This window comes from Microtus pennsylvanicus, chromosome 4, assembly GCF_037038515.1.
Source record: "Microtus pennsylvanicus isolate mMicPen1 chromosome 4, mMicPen1.hap1, whole genome shotgun sequence".
In the NCBI taxonomy this organism is placed as follows: domain Eukaryota; kingdom Metazoa; phylum Chordata; class Mammalia; order Rodentia; family Cricetidae; genus Microtus; species Microtus pennsylvanicus.
In genome coordinates, this window is record NC_134582.1 from 11,588,378 (window position 1) to 11,602,939 (window position 14,562).

At 49.0% G+C, this 14,562-nt stretch overlaps 1 protein-coding gene across 6 annotated transcripts in view; it reads left to right on the forward strand.

The window, feature by feature from the left end:
- The window catches only part of Ctif (cap binding complex dependent translation initiation factor), a 240,131-nt gene that overhangs the window by 52,655 nt on the left and 172,914 nt on the right, over window positions 1-14,562 (forward strand). For 4 of the 6 annotated variants that reach the window (XM_075968253.1, XM_075968256.1, XM_075968254.1 and 1 more), the window contains exons 2-3: window positions 831-1,036; window positions 9,569-9,640. In XM_075968253.1, the coding sequence (XP_075824368.1) occupies window positions 857-1,036; window positions 9,569-9,640 (252 nt within the window). In that variant the 5' untranslated portion in view covers window positions 831-856. The remainder of the gene's footprint in view (window positions 1-830; window positions 1,037-9,568; window positions 9,641-14,562) is intronic. The other 2 variants (XM_075968258.1, XM_075968257.1) reach the window with 1 other exon arrangement.

The window sequence follows — 14,562 nt, forward strand, 5'->3', positions numbered from 1 at the left end:
TGGCATCTATGTAAACAGTGTGCCTGAGGAGAGGGAACAGGAGGGGATGCAAGAGAGGGGCTCTGGAGGTCTGGTGCAATAGACAACTGGGGAGTCTGCTCAGGCTCACTGAAGGTCACAAAGCTGCTGCCTTGGAATTGTCCTCTGAGACGAAAAGGCAGGACTTCCTTTCTGTCCAGGGTGTCCCTGTGAGGTGTTAGATAGATCCTTAACTTCCAGGTCACAGGGATCAGGGGCCAGACAGGCCCTGCAGCTGTCTCCTGTCTGAACAAACCTGAGCAGGTGGTACCTGATGGTAGGTGCTATCAATTGTGCCTGGAGCAGATCGGACAACAGCAGCCGGAACAGGAGGGAGCCTAGAAGATAATGTGGATATAATAGTGTCCAAGAGGGAACAATGGAACAGTCCTTCCCCCTGCCTGGTACCAAGATATTGCAGGATACAAATGAATCACAATGCCTATCCTTGCCTCAGTGAGCCAGGTGGGATCACTGCCATGTCCGGTTTCCTCAGGTGACACATGTTGATGAGACTCACGAGCCTGGGAAAGCCCAGTGGAGGGGGCACAGGCTGCCATAGCGGACCGAGCCCACACTCTGTTCTGTGGATTCATGTCAAATCCCTGCCTCGGCTGGCCTCAGTGTCTTTCCCTTCATAGTGGGAACTTGGCATATTCTTGATGATAAAGATAAGCCAATAATATTCAACTAACTTTTCTGGCAACTAGGAGACCCAATTGCTCCTAAGAGTGGAGAGAATTTCCCAAGTGGGGCCTTGTCCTGCCCTCCAGCAGCATCTCATGGAGGCTGTCTGTTCTCTTCTCCCCCAGCCACCCCGGGCCCCTGAGCTGGAGGAATGGAGAACTCCTCAGCAGCATCAGCCTCCTCCGAGGCAGGAAGCAGCCGCTCCCAGGAGATCGAGGAACTGGAGCGCTTCATTGACAGCTACGTGCTGGAGTACCAGGTGCAGGGGCTGCTGACGGACAAGCCGGAAGGTGATGGGGAGAGCCAGAGGACACAGTCCCACATCTCCCAGGTGAATGCTGGCCTGGGTCCAAGGGCTGGACAAACCCAGAGAGGTGATACCAGAGACCTTAATGTCCTAGCATTTCTCCCTATACTGCTGGGGTGTGGTGGTCCCACCTGGCCCAGCATCCCGATCCAGCCCGGAAGCCTTCCCCTAGCTGAGCACCCTTGACCCTTGAACCCATCTCTGGAACCCAAGCAGACTACCTGTTTCTTAATATACAGTTACTAGCCACCCAACCATGTGCCAAGTACGATTTCTTGACCTCCACAATCTTGCATTCTAGAGCAGCTCTGGAGCTCACAGTTACCAATAATGCATGTCTTTGGAGAACTGTGACTTGGGACCATGTCTCAATTCAACTGCAGAGAGGTGTGTTGTTTGTGTCTTCTGTAGCGCTCTACAGGAAGCTATATGTCTATGCGCTTAGATGCACGAGGCGTTCAGAGAGGAAGCTCAGGATGGTCTCAACCCCTGGGTCCATCTGTCTCAGCTTGGCCTTGCAGGGGAGGTGATCTTACTTGGCAGGCTGGGGCTGTGATGTCTTTATCACACACATCTCTGCCCAACACGGTGCATCCCCAATAGATTCTTGCCAGAGTTGCTTCCAGATTTGGTTCTAGCTGCTCATTTGGCCTTGGGCAGAGCCCCCAATATCAGAGGTTCAGTTTTCCTATCTGTCAAATGCTTCAGGAATGTCCAGGACAACAAGAGTGACAAGGGCAGGTGCCACCCATACGAGGAGACAAGAAAGGGCCTTCTTTTCTGTCCAGGGTCAGAGTACCAGGGACCTCTCTTGTAGCTGTCCCGCTTCAAACCTGGGTGGTCAAGGAAATGGTGTACCACTTGGGATCCCTGCCTTAGAGAAGAGCTGAACGCAACCACTTGGCTCACTGCCCAGCAGGGAGAAAAATCTAGTCTCCCAGCTTTTTAGGGAGTCGGAATGAAGCCCAGACCAAGAGTCAACCTAGGAAACCATGAGAATCTGAAGCCATCTATGGACTCTGCAGTTCCTGGTTCCTTTAATTAGAAATGGCCTTGTAGACACACCCAGGGGTCTGGCTAATCGCCTGCCTGTTTCTCAATCAAATTGATTCCAAAAAGAAAGAAATGCTGCAGAGATCTGGAAACGTCTGAGCTGATGTCCTTGGCATGCGCCATGCATTGCCTGCCTCTGTGTGGGGTTGGGGCCTGCAGTAGGGCTTCCTTGAAAGGCTTTTCCAGCTGAAATATGCTCTTGAAAGGAGAAAATCTGAGGAAGCCAGGAGGCCTCACCTGATAAGCAACCTGTGGGAACAGGAGAGGCCAGAACAGTTGTAGTTAGACACTTTGAGAAGGGGCCTTCCTGTACCCCTGGCTGCCTGAGGACTGCTGAGCTGTGTGTGTGTGTGTGTGTGTGTGTGTGTGTGTGTGTGTGTGTGTGTAAGAGAAAGACAGAGACAGACAGACACATAGAAGGGGCAGACAGACAAGCAGAGGGAGAGAGAGAGAAAGAGACAGACAGAGAGAGACAGAGACAGACAGGAGGTAGACAGACAAATGGGGGGGGGGGAGAGAAACCAAGACAGAGAGAGAGAGAAGCAGAGACAGATGGGGGAAAGACTGAGAGACAAACAGAGGGAGAGAGGACACAGAGAGAAACGGAGAAGCAGACAGGTATAATCAGATTTTACTTTGGGCCACCAGAACACAAATAACAACATGTAGACTTACTATCAATTATAAGAGCTTGGCCGTAGCTTAGACTTGTCTCACTAGCTCCTATAACTCAAATCAACCCATATTTTTATTAGTCTACGTTCTACCACGTGGCATTACCTCTCTCCCATTTTGTGAGTCCAACACGTTCCGCATCTCCATGGCATCTTGTATACCTCGATTCTTCTTCTACTTCCTCCCTCTGCCCAGAAGTCCCACCTATAGCCCCTGCCTAGCTATTGGACATTTAGCTCTTTATTAAACCAATCACAGCAATACATCTTCACACAGGGGTAAAAATATCCCACAGCAGGCAGAAGGGGCAGACAGACAGACAACAGAGGGAGGGAAAGGAGAGAGGAGGATGAAGAGAGAGAGAGAGGAGGGAGGGTGAGCTAGTGGAATGTCCACAGGCTGGCCCTGCGCTTTTTCATGCTGCTAGCTCAGATGGACCTGACTCACACTTCGATGCCCGGATCTGTGACAGATCAGGATAGCCAGGCCTCTGAGAGGGCTTTAGGTGGATGCTAAGGTTTGCAGTCTAGGGAAAACTGCCATTTGTGACATTAGGGTACATTCCTTAAACTTTTTGCATGCTCTGACATTCGCTGGACGTGTGCGAGCACCTTGCCTGATTCCAGGCTATCTGCTGCTGAGGGAAGAAAGAGTGGTCCTGAGTCTCTCCCCACGCCCACAACACCCACGGGAGGGACAGTGGTGGCCAGCTTCACTCGGGGACCATGTTAGACCCATCTTTCAGAGACATTTGTTTAAAAAAAAATCACTATCGACACAGCTTTGTAGGAAATAGTTCTGCCAATGCACTTTGCCTGTTTCTATTTAATCTGATGACTATTTTAAATGGAATTTTAAAAAACACACAGGCACACGAAGAATGTCTCTGTCTGCCTGTCTGTGGTGATGTTTTGATATTTCTGAGAAAGGAAATATGTTAAGATTTTTGGTAACCTTAGTAAAGTTTAAAGGAGTGGAAAAGAATATTGTTCTTCTATTGGTAACATACTTTTTTTAGAATCTGAGCAATGACAGTGAACACTGAGAAAGGAAAGCTTCGTGATGCTTGAACTGTTGTGTTCTCCATCCCTAACCCAGCAACACTAGAAAAGAAAGACAAGTGGATAGGTAGGTAGGTAGATAGAAGGAAGAAGGGAGGGAGGGAGGGAGGGAGGGAGAGAGAGAGAGAGAGAGAGAGAGAGAGAGAGAGAGAGAGAGAGAATTAGGCAGTTTTCATTGCTGTGACAGGAAGAGTCTGGAGTTTCTTTTCTGTCATGTTTCAGTCATGATCATCTGGCTCACTCTTTCTGGGCTATAGCAAGGCAGAACATGGCAGAGAACATGATTTAAAAAAAAAAGCTGCATGCCTCCTGGCAGACAGGAAAAAGAGAGAGAGAGCCAAAGAGACTGGAGACAAAATATACCCTTCAAAAATATGGCTCCATTTCCTCCAATCAGGTCCTCCCTCCACACTTTTTCACTGCCTCTCATTGATCCGTGTAAATGTGGATGGGTCCATTGATTCGATCAGCACCCTGCAATTACTTCTCCAAAGCCTTACTTTGAGAGTATAGTGGCATCACGCCTTCAACTGTGAGCCTCCAAACCACACCACAGATAGGTAGATGATAGGTAGGTAGATAAGTAGATAGATGGATGGATTGGGTGGGTGGGTGGATGGATGGATGGATAGATGGATGGGTGAGTAGATGGATGGGTGGATGGGTGGGTGGGTGAGTGGGTGGATAGATGGACAGGTGGGTGGTGGATGGAATGATAGGTAATAGATGGATGGATAGCTTCCCTTCTCTTAGATCTATAGTCTAGGATCACCTGGGAGATGGACCTCAAGGCATTGCCTATGATTATCTTTGATTACATCGAATGATACAGGCAAGAGATCTTGACTGTGGATAAGACCATTCCCTGGACAAGGGATCCTGAACTGAACAAAGTTGACAGAGTGAGCCGAGGATCAGTACAAGTTCACTGCTGTGCTCTCCAATGTGATAGGACCAGCTGCTTCCAGCTCTTGTCCCCTGACCTCCCTGCAGTGACAGACAGTACTCTTGAACTATAAACCAGGACAGACCATCTCCTGTGAGGTGCTGTCTGAATGTCTTCTCACTACAACAGGAAATGTAATGAAAACAAATGAGTAGCCGTGGATGTTTGAAGTGTCCCAACTCTTCCCTAATACCACATTTAAGATTGCACTCTTTTGCCAACGTTAATGACCTTTTCTCTCACACAAATGTGGCATCCACACATGGAGGCAAACATATTACACACGTAAACTTTAAAAAATAAAAGTATTTTTAAAAAGACTGCCTGTTCGCTAATGAATTTTGAGTCACCAAAGTTACATCTTACATTTCCTTGGAGCCGGAAAGATGGCTCAGAGATTAAGAGCACTGGCTACTCTCACAGAGGACCCAGGCTCAATCCCCAGCACCCACATGGCACTCACAAACATCTGTATCTCCAGTTCCAAGGGATCCAATGCCCTCTTCCAGCTTCTGTAAGCACCATTCATGCATGCGTGCAAAGATATATATACAGACAAAATATCCATGGACATAAGATAATCTTTTTAATTAAATAAGTTGTCCTCACTTCATCATTAGGAGAAGGACTTAGCTTTGTTCTGCATGTGGGTAATTGAGACACAGACTGAGAAAGTAGTCAAAGCACCCTTCCTGGTCCTAAGAGGCCCACCCCTCTCCCACTTTCTTCTTGTTCCCAGTAGGATGAATAGTGTCAGGTGGTTAATGTATAGAAGAAAATTAGGACTCAATCTTATTGGCCATTGACCCTTTGTAAGGGAGGTGGGGATGCTACGGTGGGAAATGCTTGGCACCTCTGGTGTTGGTAGGTGTTCAGGTAATAATTCACCAGAGCAGCATTTACAGCCAGCCAAACAGGATCGTAAAGACATTAGAAAACGTTGGTAAATGGGCCCTACACCAGAGATGCAGCTGAATGAGGAAGAATCTGAGTATTAACCTATGTGTAGGGCCCTGGTGACTCTGATATCCTAATAGGGTTAACGCCTCAGGCGGGACACGGCTTTCTCCCTTCTCCGAGGCCAGCTGCCTCCAAGTGGGATCTCTTGGGAGGGCAGAGTGTATGGATGTGGCCAATGGCTGGCACATTTAATGAAGGCACAAGTTTCTAATCCACTCTTCCAAACGGGTTCAATTAAGAGCTGCAGAGCCTGTAGGCAGCTTCCTGCAGTCCCTTTTGATGCTAGGAGGCAGGCAAACGGCCTGGATTCTGTTTGAATTCCAAGGACTCTAATGAAGAAGCTTGGCAGTGCTAATACGTAGGAGGGGATGAAAGCATCCATCGGCTTCCTGGATCCTTCTCACGTGTCTCTCCTCCTGTCTCTCCATGTTCCTCCTGCCATTCCGCGTCTCTATCCACCTGCCCTCCATCCCTGCATTCCCTTGCTATCCCACTTCTGTATTGTTTTCCTACTTTGGGATCCATTTTCTCAGTTGTCTTGGCTCAATGGTGGGTCAGCCATGAAAGGCTTAACGGAGGTGGGTTAATAGACCCATGAGTGACTGAGTATGGGAAATTCATTACGTGCCTCTTCTTATTTTATTTCTTTTAATTTCATGAGTATTCCCTACCTACATATGCATGTCACAGAAGAGTCAAATATCCGTCAGATAGTGATGCCGCACACCTTTAATCCCAGCGCTGGGGAGGCAGGGACAGGCAGACCTGTGAGTATGAGGCTAGCCTGGTCTGCAGAGCTAGTTCCAGCACAGCCAGGGTTATATAGAGAAACTCTAGTCTTGAAAAACAAACAAACAAACAAAAAATTAATAAATATTCCATTTGATACAACCCTTCCACAACTCTGTCTCTGTTGAGTTAGCTTTCTTACCCATTTAGATGTCTTCTGATAAACCCACCTATAGAAATAATACTATTTCAAAGTCATACAACGCTCACATTTCCCCCAACCCATGTACCTCAGGATTCTTCCAGGCGCAGGCATCTGCTGTGCTGTTACGTGACTGTCCAGTGGTTCACAGTGGGCCCCTGTTTAACCCTTCATTTAATGGTAGGAACCCACTCCACCTGTCAGTGTTCCCCTGGAAATGCATGACACTGTACTGCAATGGCTAGTTTGCTTCCTTCCGCACGAATAAAAGAATTTCTTTGGGTAAATGCTGGGAAGTAGAATTAATTTTAGTGACTCTTGGCAAGCTGCTCTCCAAGTGACTCTTCCATCCTTCATACTGCACCAGTGTGTTGGGACATCCCGCCGTTTGATTTTGCACGGTCCATCTTCTAGTGAGGCTGAATACTTTTTAACTCACTTACTAGCCATTTGCCCCAATATGTTAAAATTCTTTTTGGTTTTAAAACAACAATTAGAAAAACAAAGACCACTGGGAAACCAGGAAAAAATAATCCACTATCATTTTGTGACAAGGACTGATAATAATTGTGAACTTTTTTATGTTTACCTTTTACGAAGCTGCTCTGCTAATATACATCAATTTTAGCATTGTCATTTATTTAGCATGATCTCCCACACTTTGTCAGGTGGGGGCTTTTTAGGATAAAGTGTAGTTGTTTACATCTGTTCTTTTTTCTGCTGCCTACTGGTGGCCCAGGAGTACAGTATGACTCAAGCTAGCATGTATTCATTCAGGCATGGTTGTAGGTTCTGAAACAAAGTGATGCACAGAAGCAGCCATGATCCCTGCTTTGCCAGAGCTTGCTTTCTGGTAGGTAGGATGGGGTAGGGTGATAGGAGGCAGGCATTGGTAATGAGGCAAAAAGGGGTGGAGGCCAGAGCTGTTGGAAGGAGGCCGTGGGAGACCAAGGTTGCTTAGGAACAGGTACTCCATGCAGAGGGAATGACCAAATCAGAGTTCTTGGGTGGGGATATAGACTACATTGAGGCACAGAGCAGAGGTCAGTCTGACAGGTACAGAGCACAGGAGAGGTGTGACCAGTGAGCTGGTGGGTATCAGGGTCTCCTTAAAGGCCTGGAGAAAACTCTGTCATTTTGAGAGACAGTGGAGGGTCCCAGCACATAAAACCCTGTGTGTAGTACTGATTCCTCTAGCTTAAGAATCCTTGAGTCAGGTGACCTTTTGTGTGTGTGTATACATACTTAAAAACATATATATATAATTTTGAAATAATTTTTAAAATACAAAATACTGATAATAGTACAAAGAATTCATGCATGTTCTTCACCCTATGTTTAGATTTGTGTTGAGTTGACAAAACTAGCCAGCACAGATGTCAAAAGGCTAGTTAATGTTTGTTTTGTTTGTTTTTCTTTGAAGCTCAAACTCACAATCATCCTGCCTCAGCTTCTCTCATGATGGTATTACAATCATGGGCCCTGTCTTATATTTTTATTATCTATAAGTAATAATATTTTTATTATGTCAGGCGTATTGCTTAACTTAATTTTAAAAAAGCTGGCTTCTGGGAACTACAGTTGAGGCTGTGGCTTTATCTTTGTGCCTTTCATTCCATGTCCTTGGAGTTTACTTGAACTTGGCTCTAGCATCAGTGTCACAGTGAAAGGTCTTTCCTGCCCTGGGCATACTGTCCTCAGCCACAGTGTGCCTGTGCTGGCCTGGAGCCCTCCCTACCCAGCTCTGGCTGGGAACATACTCTTTTTGCTGTACAAGCCACTAGGAGAAGGCTAAGGTGCGTGTGAGGCCAAACCAGAGAGGTTGACTAATGTCTAACACTACCTCGAAGCTGGCCTGCACTTGGCACAGGGCTGCCATCCCGCTTTGGTGTATCTGTGCAATGGCCAGCTTCACAGAGTTGCCCAGCATTGCCCTGGTCATTAAATGGGTAACAGCATGGGAGAGAGCCCATGGATACCAGAAGCTTCCAGTGCAGCTCGTGGGAGTTGGTCAAAATGCTAATCCTGGGCCATAGCCCCAGAGTCTCTGGGTCACCAATGGAGAGTGAGGCCCAGGGTCCTCCATATGGTTGACTTTGGGGACTCCTGTGTAGGTGGTAGTCGGCCACACATTGGAACATTCCTCCGCTAGTCTTCTGAGACATGTCTGCAGGTTCTCCATGATACCAGATAATAGTTGTTGGCTGAGGTTTCTGTCCTGCCTGGTTCCTGCAGTCGTTAAGTCCCAAAGAAATCACACAGAGGTCTATATTAATTATAAACTGATTGGCCCAGTAGCTCAGGCTTTTTATTAATTAATTCTTATAACTTACATCAGCCCATAATTCTTGTCTGTGTTAGCCACATGGCTTGGTACCTTTTTCAGTGAGGCAGTCCATATCTTGCTTGCTCTGTGTCTGGCTTCTCCTCTGTCTGGGTGAGGACTGCAGACTGAAACTTCCCTCTTCCCAGAATTCTCGTTGCCCTGCCTCCACTTCCTGCCTGATCGCCCTGCCTATTCTTCCTCCCTGGCTACTGGCCAATTAGCATTTATTTAAGATACAAGTGACAGGGTACAGACCAGTGTCCCACAGCACATAGTCATTTGGAGCTAGGTGTATAGAGCTACACACACTTGCTGCCTCCCAGCTCCAACCATGTCCCTTAGCATGATACACGGCCAGCATGGCTGGAGCCTGGCCAGATGGTCAGGGGTGATACTGATTGTCCAAAATAACTAGGTGTCATGTTTGGTTGACTTTAGGATGTAGCTGAACCATCATCTTAGGTGAACTTAGGGCTTCCCCAGCCATATACCCAGGGGCCACCTTAGACTAGGGATGGGTCGGGTTTCCTGATGAGCCTGCTGGGAGGCAGAGTGAGGGTGAGCACGTGCCCTGCTGTCACTAACCCCTCCTTTCTGCCTGCAGTGGACTTCTGACTGCAGAGAGCAGCTGGATGGTGGCTGTTCCTTCTCCAGAGGGCGAGCCCCGCCACAGCAGGTAGGGAACCAGCTCTGTCCTCCATCTGGAAGCTGTCACGTGTCTTGCTTTTCTGGGACTCTGGGGCTGGCCCTTGGGTGACTCCTAAATGATGGGGATCAGGGAAGCAGGCAGAAGTGTGAGAGCCAGTAAGGTACAGGACCTCTAGGACGCCTTCCTTAATTCCTTTGTCACCTTGGAGTGCCCCGCCAGCCTCACGTGGATTCTGAAGACTGCTCTTCTGTTGCCTTTTATGTAATGCTACATCTGGCAACAGCCTAGATGCCCACTGAGAGGAGGGTGGTGGGATGCTCTGTGGTGTCCTTTCTGGAATATTGTATGACGTCAAGTGAGCAAACTGGAGTCTGGGTGCTGACATTGATGGACCCACTAGCACTGGGACTCGGGGTTTTGAAGCTGATTGGGTGCTTTGGAAATCTCTTCTCTGGGTCTACAAAGACCTGGGAGTGGAGCGTGTGGAGGAGTTCAGAGGTCTGGACGCCCCCGTCCACAGATGTTCTGGGGTAGGGGGCGTTCTCCCACCCAGGCATCCTGGCACTTTAAGGGCCTATTATATGCCCAGGAGTCCTGAGGGGCTATATGGCCAGGAGAAGAAGGCAGCTGCTCCTGGGGTGCTGTTCTGGTAATATGGGTGTGCCACCTTTCCAGCTGCTCTCACTGATACCTTGTCCCTACCTATGAAAAAACATATGGTTAGGATCTGAAGAAATCACTCTCCCCAGCTAAGCCCTACCTCAGAGTTGGCTTTTCCCACCTTAAATTCCACCTCTTGGTCCTACAGTTGCTTTAGGGACACATTGCCTTGCTCACTGGCTTGGGTGTGGTCCTACCTTAGTCCCTTGTGGTAGTCACAATTAACCCATTGCTGGGATGAGCATCTACTTAGCATGGGCAAGGCACTAGCCTCCACCCCAGCGCTGCAGGGATAAAAAGCAAAGCAAATCCCCACCCTCTCGTCTCTATTCTGTTCCACAGAAAGATGCTTAGTGTCCTCAGTTCTGGACCATTCCAGAAAGAACTCCAGGGCTTTGCTGCCCCAGGTTTAGGGGAGACAACTGTCTTCATAGTTCATTCTCATAGCATTTGTGTAATTGTTTCCACTTTAGTCACGGTTTCTATTGCTGTGATAATGTCTAAAAGTAACTTGGTCAGGAAGGGTTTTGACTTCTATACTTCTGGATGCAGACCACTGAGGAATGTCAGGGCAGGAACCTGGAGGCAGGAACCAAAACAGAAGTCATAGAGAAATGATCTTCCTTGGCTTGCTCAGCCTACTTTCTTATACAACTCAGGATCCGCACCACCCAGAGTAGGCGGGCCCTCCCACATCAACCATTAATCAAGAAAATGCCCAACATACTTGCCTATAGTCCAGTCTTATAAAGGCATATTCTCAGTTGAGAGTCTATCTTCCCAAATAATTAGCTGATGTCAAGTTGACAGGAAACTAATTAACAGTTTCCTCTTTTAATTTTTTTGTTAATTGTACAGAGTATTTGATCTCATTGTGGCTTTCCTATACATGTGTATTAAACTACAGAGACATGGCTCTGTGACAGGTTGGGGGCAGGAGCCTAGATTCTGGTTTTTGTTCTGCTACTTGGTAGCCAATTTCTTCCTCAGATAAAACCAGAAGCTTCTGGGTGGCCTCTGAGGGTTCTTCTGGCACTTCTATCCCATTTGCAGAGGAGCAGACTGGGAAACACAGAGAAGGGGGGTTTGAACAAGCTGAACTATGCGCCTTGCACCCAGGTATCTTGTCTGCCCAGTACCTACAGGGTACTTCTGCCTGCCCTATTGCAGCTCATGTACTTCCAAGGGTATCTCTGTCTTCTGTCTCCTCGCCAGGGGTCCTGTTTTCCTTCCTGAAGCATACACCTTAGCCCATGCCTTACAGCTCAGTGGCTCTGTCTTTTGTCCTCCCTGACTCTTCTAACTGATTCAGGCTTGGATGTAGCTCCAAACGGGGGCGCGGGGGGGGGGGGCTGCTAGACAACACGAACTGCATGTTTCTTGATCAGTAGTTGTCTGGTTCTAGAAGTTTCCAGGGTAGGATCCTTCATTCTCTCTTGTTGATCACTTTTTCCCAAGCCCCCTCTCCCTGCCCATGCCCTCCTACTGTCAGTCCAGGCAGAATCTCCAGAGGTTGAGCAAGGGCCCTTCCTCCACCCCCTCATCATCCCCCACCCTAGGCCCCTCTGAGCTGTTCTGCTCCACTGTTTATCCACCTAGAGTAGGCAAAGGGGTTGGACTAGGCAATGTGGTGGCACCGGTGGGGCTTATGGAATGGCTGTCCCCCAGCGGGGTTATGTGTGGCTCTTTACTGCCTAGCCACCTTGCATACTGTGAGGTCCAGCTGACCGCAGGGAGGGACTGGGCAGTCTCCCAGGTTGAGCAGCTTTCTTCAGAATGAAATCTAACTGAGAAGATTAATAGAGAATCTATTAATTAATAGAAATCTAATAGAGAAGAGACTGAGATGCTTTCTTGGCTGGTGTAACTGAGCCAGAGGTTCACTGTGGGGCAGGAACCTTAGACTGGAGGTGACATTCTGAACACTAGCCCATCTTCTTCTCTGACATAGCTCACAGTAAACAGCAGCAACATTGCTACCACCTGACCTGTGGCCCCTTCTGGTCGTCTCAGAAGGAGGAAGTTCAGGAGAGGCTGGGGTGTACCCACACACAATGAGTAACCACATGACCCTACACCTTGAAGTTGGGGTGAGGTCTTGCAGTGACTGTGGTGGATTGTGGTGAAGGCTTGGCTTGCCGGCACTGGGGTTGGAGCACACACGGTGCCGTGAAAACTGCTCAGAGCCAAGGCAGTCGAGTCAAGGGTCTGGGGTGAGGCCCTGGATCGAACTGATGCTGCGTTTCCTCCTTCAGGGACCCTGGAGAAGGCCAAGTCCCAGGTGGAAATGAGCTTGGAGCTCAGATACACGTCTGTGGGGCAGTGGGGACTTGGGTGTGCTATACAAAGCCATGGGAAGAGCACCTCCTGACAGAAGGCTGAGGTGGCACCAAGTGCCACACTACCCAACATGGGGAGGCAAGAGTGGCTGGCAGCACCGTGTGTCAGCAGCAAAAGGCTTAATGTGCTGAGTTGGGAATTGGGTAACACAGGACAGCAGACGCAGGATGGAAGTCAGTCTCTCTCTCGTTCTACTAGCCCAGGAGAGTATTGGGGAGCAGTCTAACAGTTCCACAAGGTCAGGCTGGCTCCAGACTCCTCTCGGTTGACCTGCCGTGCTTGGGTGTGGTTTTCTTCCATGATCCACGGTCTCCCCTGCCATCTCTGTGTCCCACTCGTGTGAATGCCACTCTGGGTCTGATCCCTAGGATCCTGACTCTCCTCCTGGAGCAGCCTTCCTCTGAAGACCTCTGGAGAGCGCCACAGGAAAGCCCCCAGTAGCTGGCCTGTGGCTGCCCTGCCTGGCCTTGGCCTGCTTGCAGGCTTTGTTTGAGGAGGATCAGGGAACTGCCTACTGAAGAGTACATCACTAGACATGAGCATTCTACCCCCGTTAGCGCATCCGAATTCCTTTTTACGGTACTCTGCTATCTAGACAGACACCTTCACGCTGATTCATGTCACAGTCAAGCTGTTTGCTGTACCCACATTCCCCCTCAGCCAAGTAACCCCAAGGAAGGGCATGCCAACTGACTCACATCTCAGTTCCCCTGGCATGGGCCTTACATGCACTGGGCTCAGTAACAGTGCTGAACCTGCCTCGAACTGGCCAAGCCTCAAGCCATGCAGGCGTTTACTAGCAGGCCCTTTTCCTTAGGCCTCGCAGAGTCTGTGAGCTTTCTGGGGTCAGAATGGCAGGGTTGCTCTCAAAACCCACGTCCACTCATTTGACAATGACTCTAAGAGCAAGCTGTCCCTCTGACTGCCACACCTGGGCCACTGACACTAGGCATGCAGAGGTCATCAGCAGCGGGTGAGGATGGAGCGGGTGGAGTGGTCCTGCCTTCTACCCAGGAGGCTAATGCACATTGTCTGATCTCGAACTAGAGGCCTGGGGTGGGTGGGACCCATGGGGATCAGCCATGCAGTGAGATGCTTATTTCCCTACAGCAGGCAATGCTTCATTCTTTGGTTATTGCAACTAATGCAAAACAATACCTTACCCTCTCTGGATGCTTTCAGACAAGTCAGGGTAGCCGGCATCCCATGAAGGAGGAGGAGGGAGCTGCCAGTAGCCAGGATTCAGCTGTATCTGGAAGTGTGCCCCCCCCCAACTCCTCTTTCCTAGAGGCTGATCCCACCACTCATTTAGTCAGGATGATGGGACATGCTCTGACTGTCACTGCAGTGGGGGAAACACGTGACGACAGCTGAGTGAACAGCTAGACCAGTGGCACTGAGTTCAGAGACCTTGTCCACGTGCGGGCTGGAGGTGTCTGCTCTGTCTGCTCACACGTGCCCAGAGAAGGAAATGAATGTATAAAACACAGCGTAGCTTCTGTTTGGACCTCGAGACAGACTTCTTGACTGAAGGACTTGATGGTCCGGGACAGCTGTTCTTTAGGCGGTGGAATGATTGCTGGGAACCCGATCAAAACACCTCCTTATCATACAGCTGAGAGCTCATGAAGCCCTGGGAAATCTGGGGGAGTGGGAGGAGTGATGTCAGGTTGTGGCCAATGAGTGTAATCTCACCTTCTCTGGAATGCTAGGTGTGGTGTAGGACACCCCATTATGAGAGGGAAAGAGCCTTGCCCCTAGGTGACCCTGGAGGAGTAACGCTGATTCTAATTACTCTTCCACCAATAAGACATTGGCCTAAGTCTGGGTTTCTGTGCCATCCTACAAGCTGGTGCTACAACGACAGGCTCAAAGGATGGCAGACTGCAGCTAGGGTAGCTTCAAACACTCCAGTCCCCTAACCCTGGCAAAGGCCAGACACAGCCGTC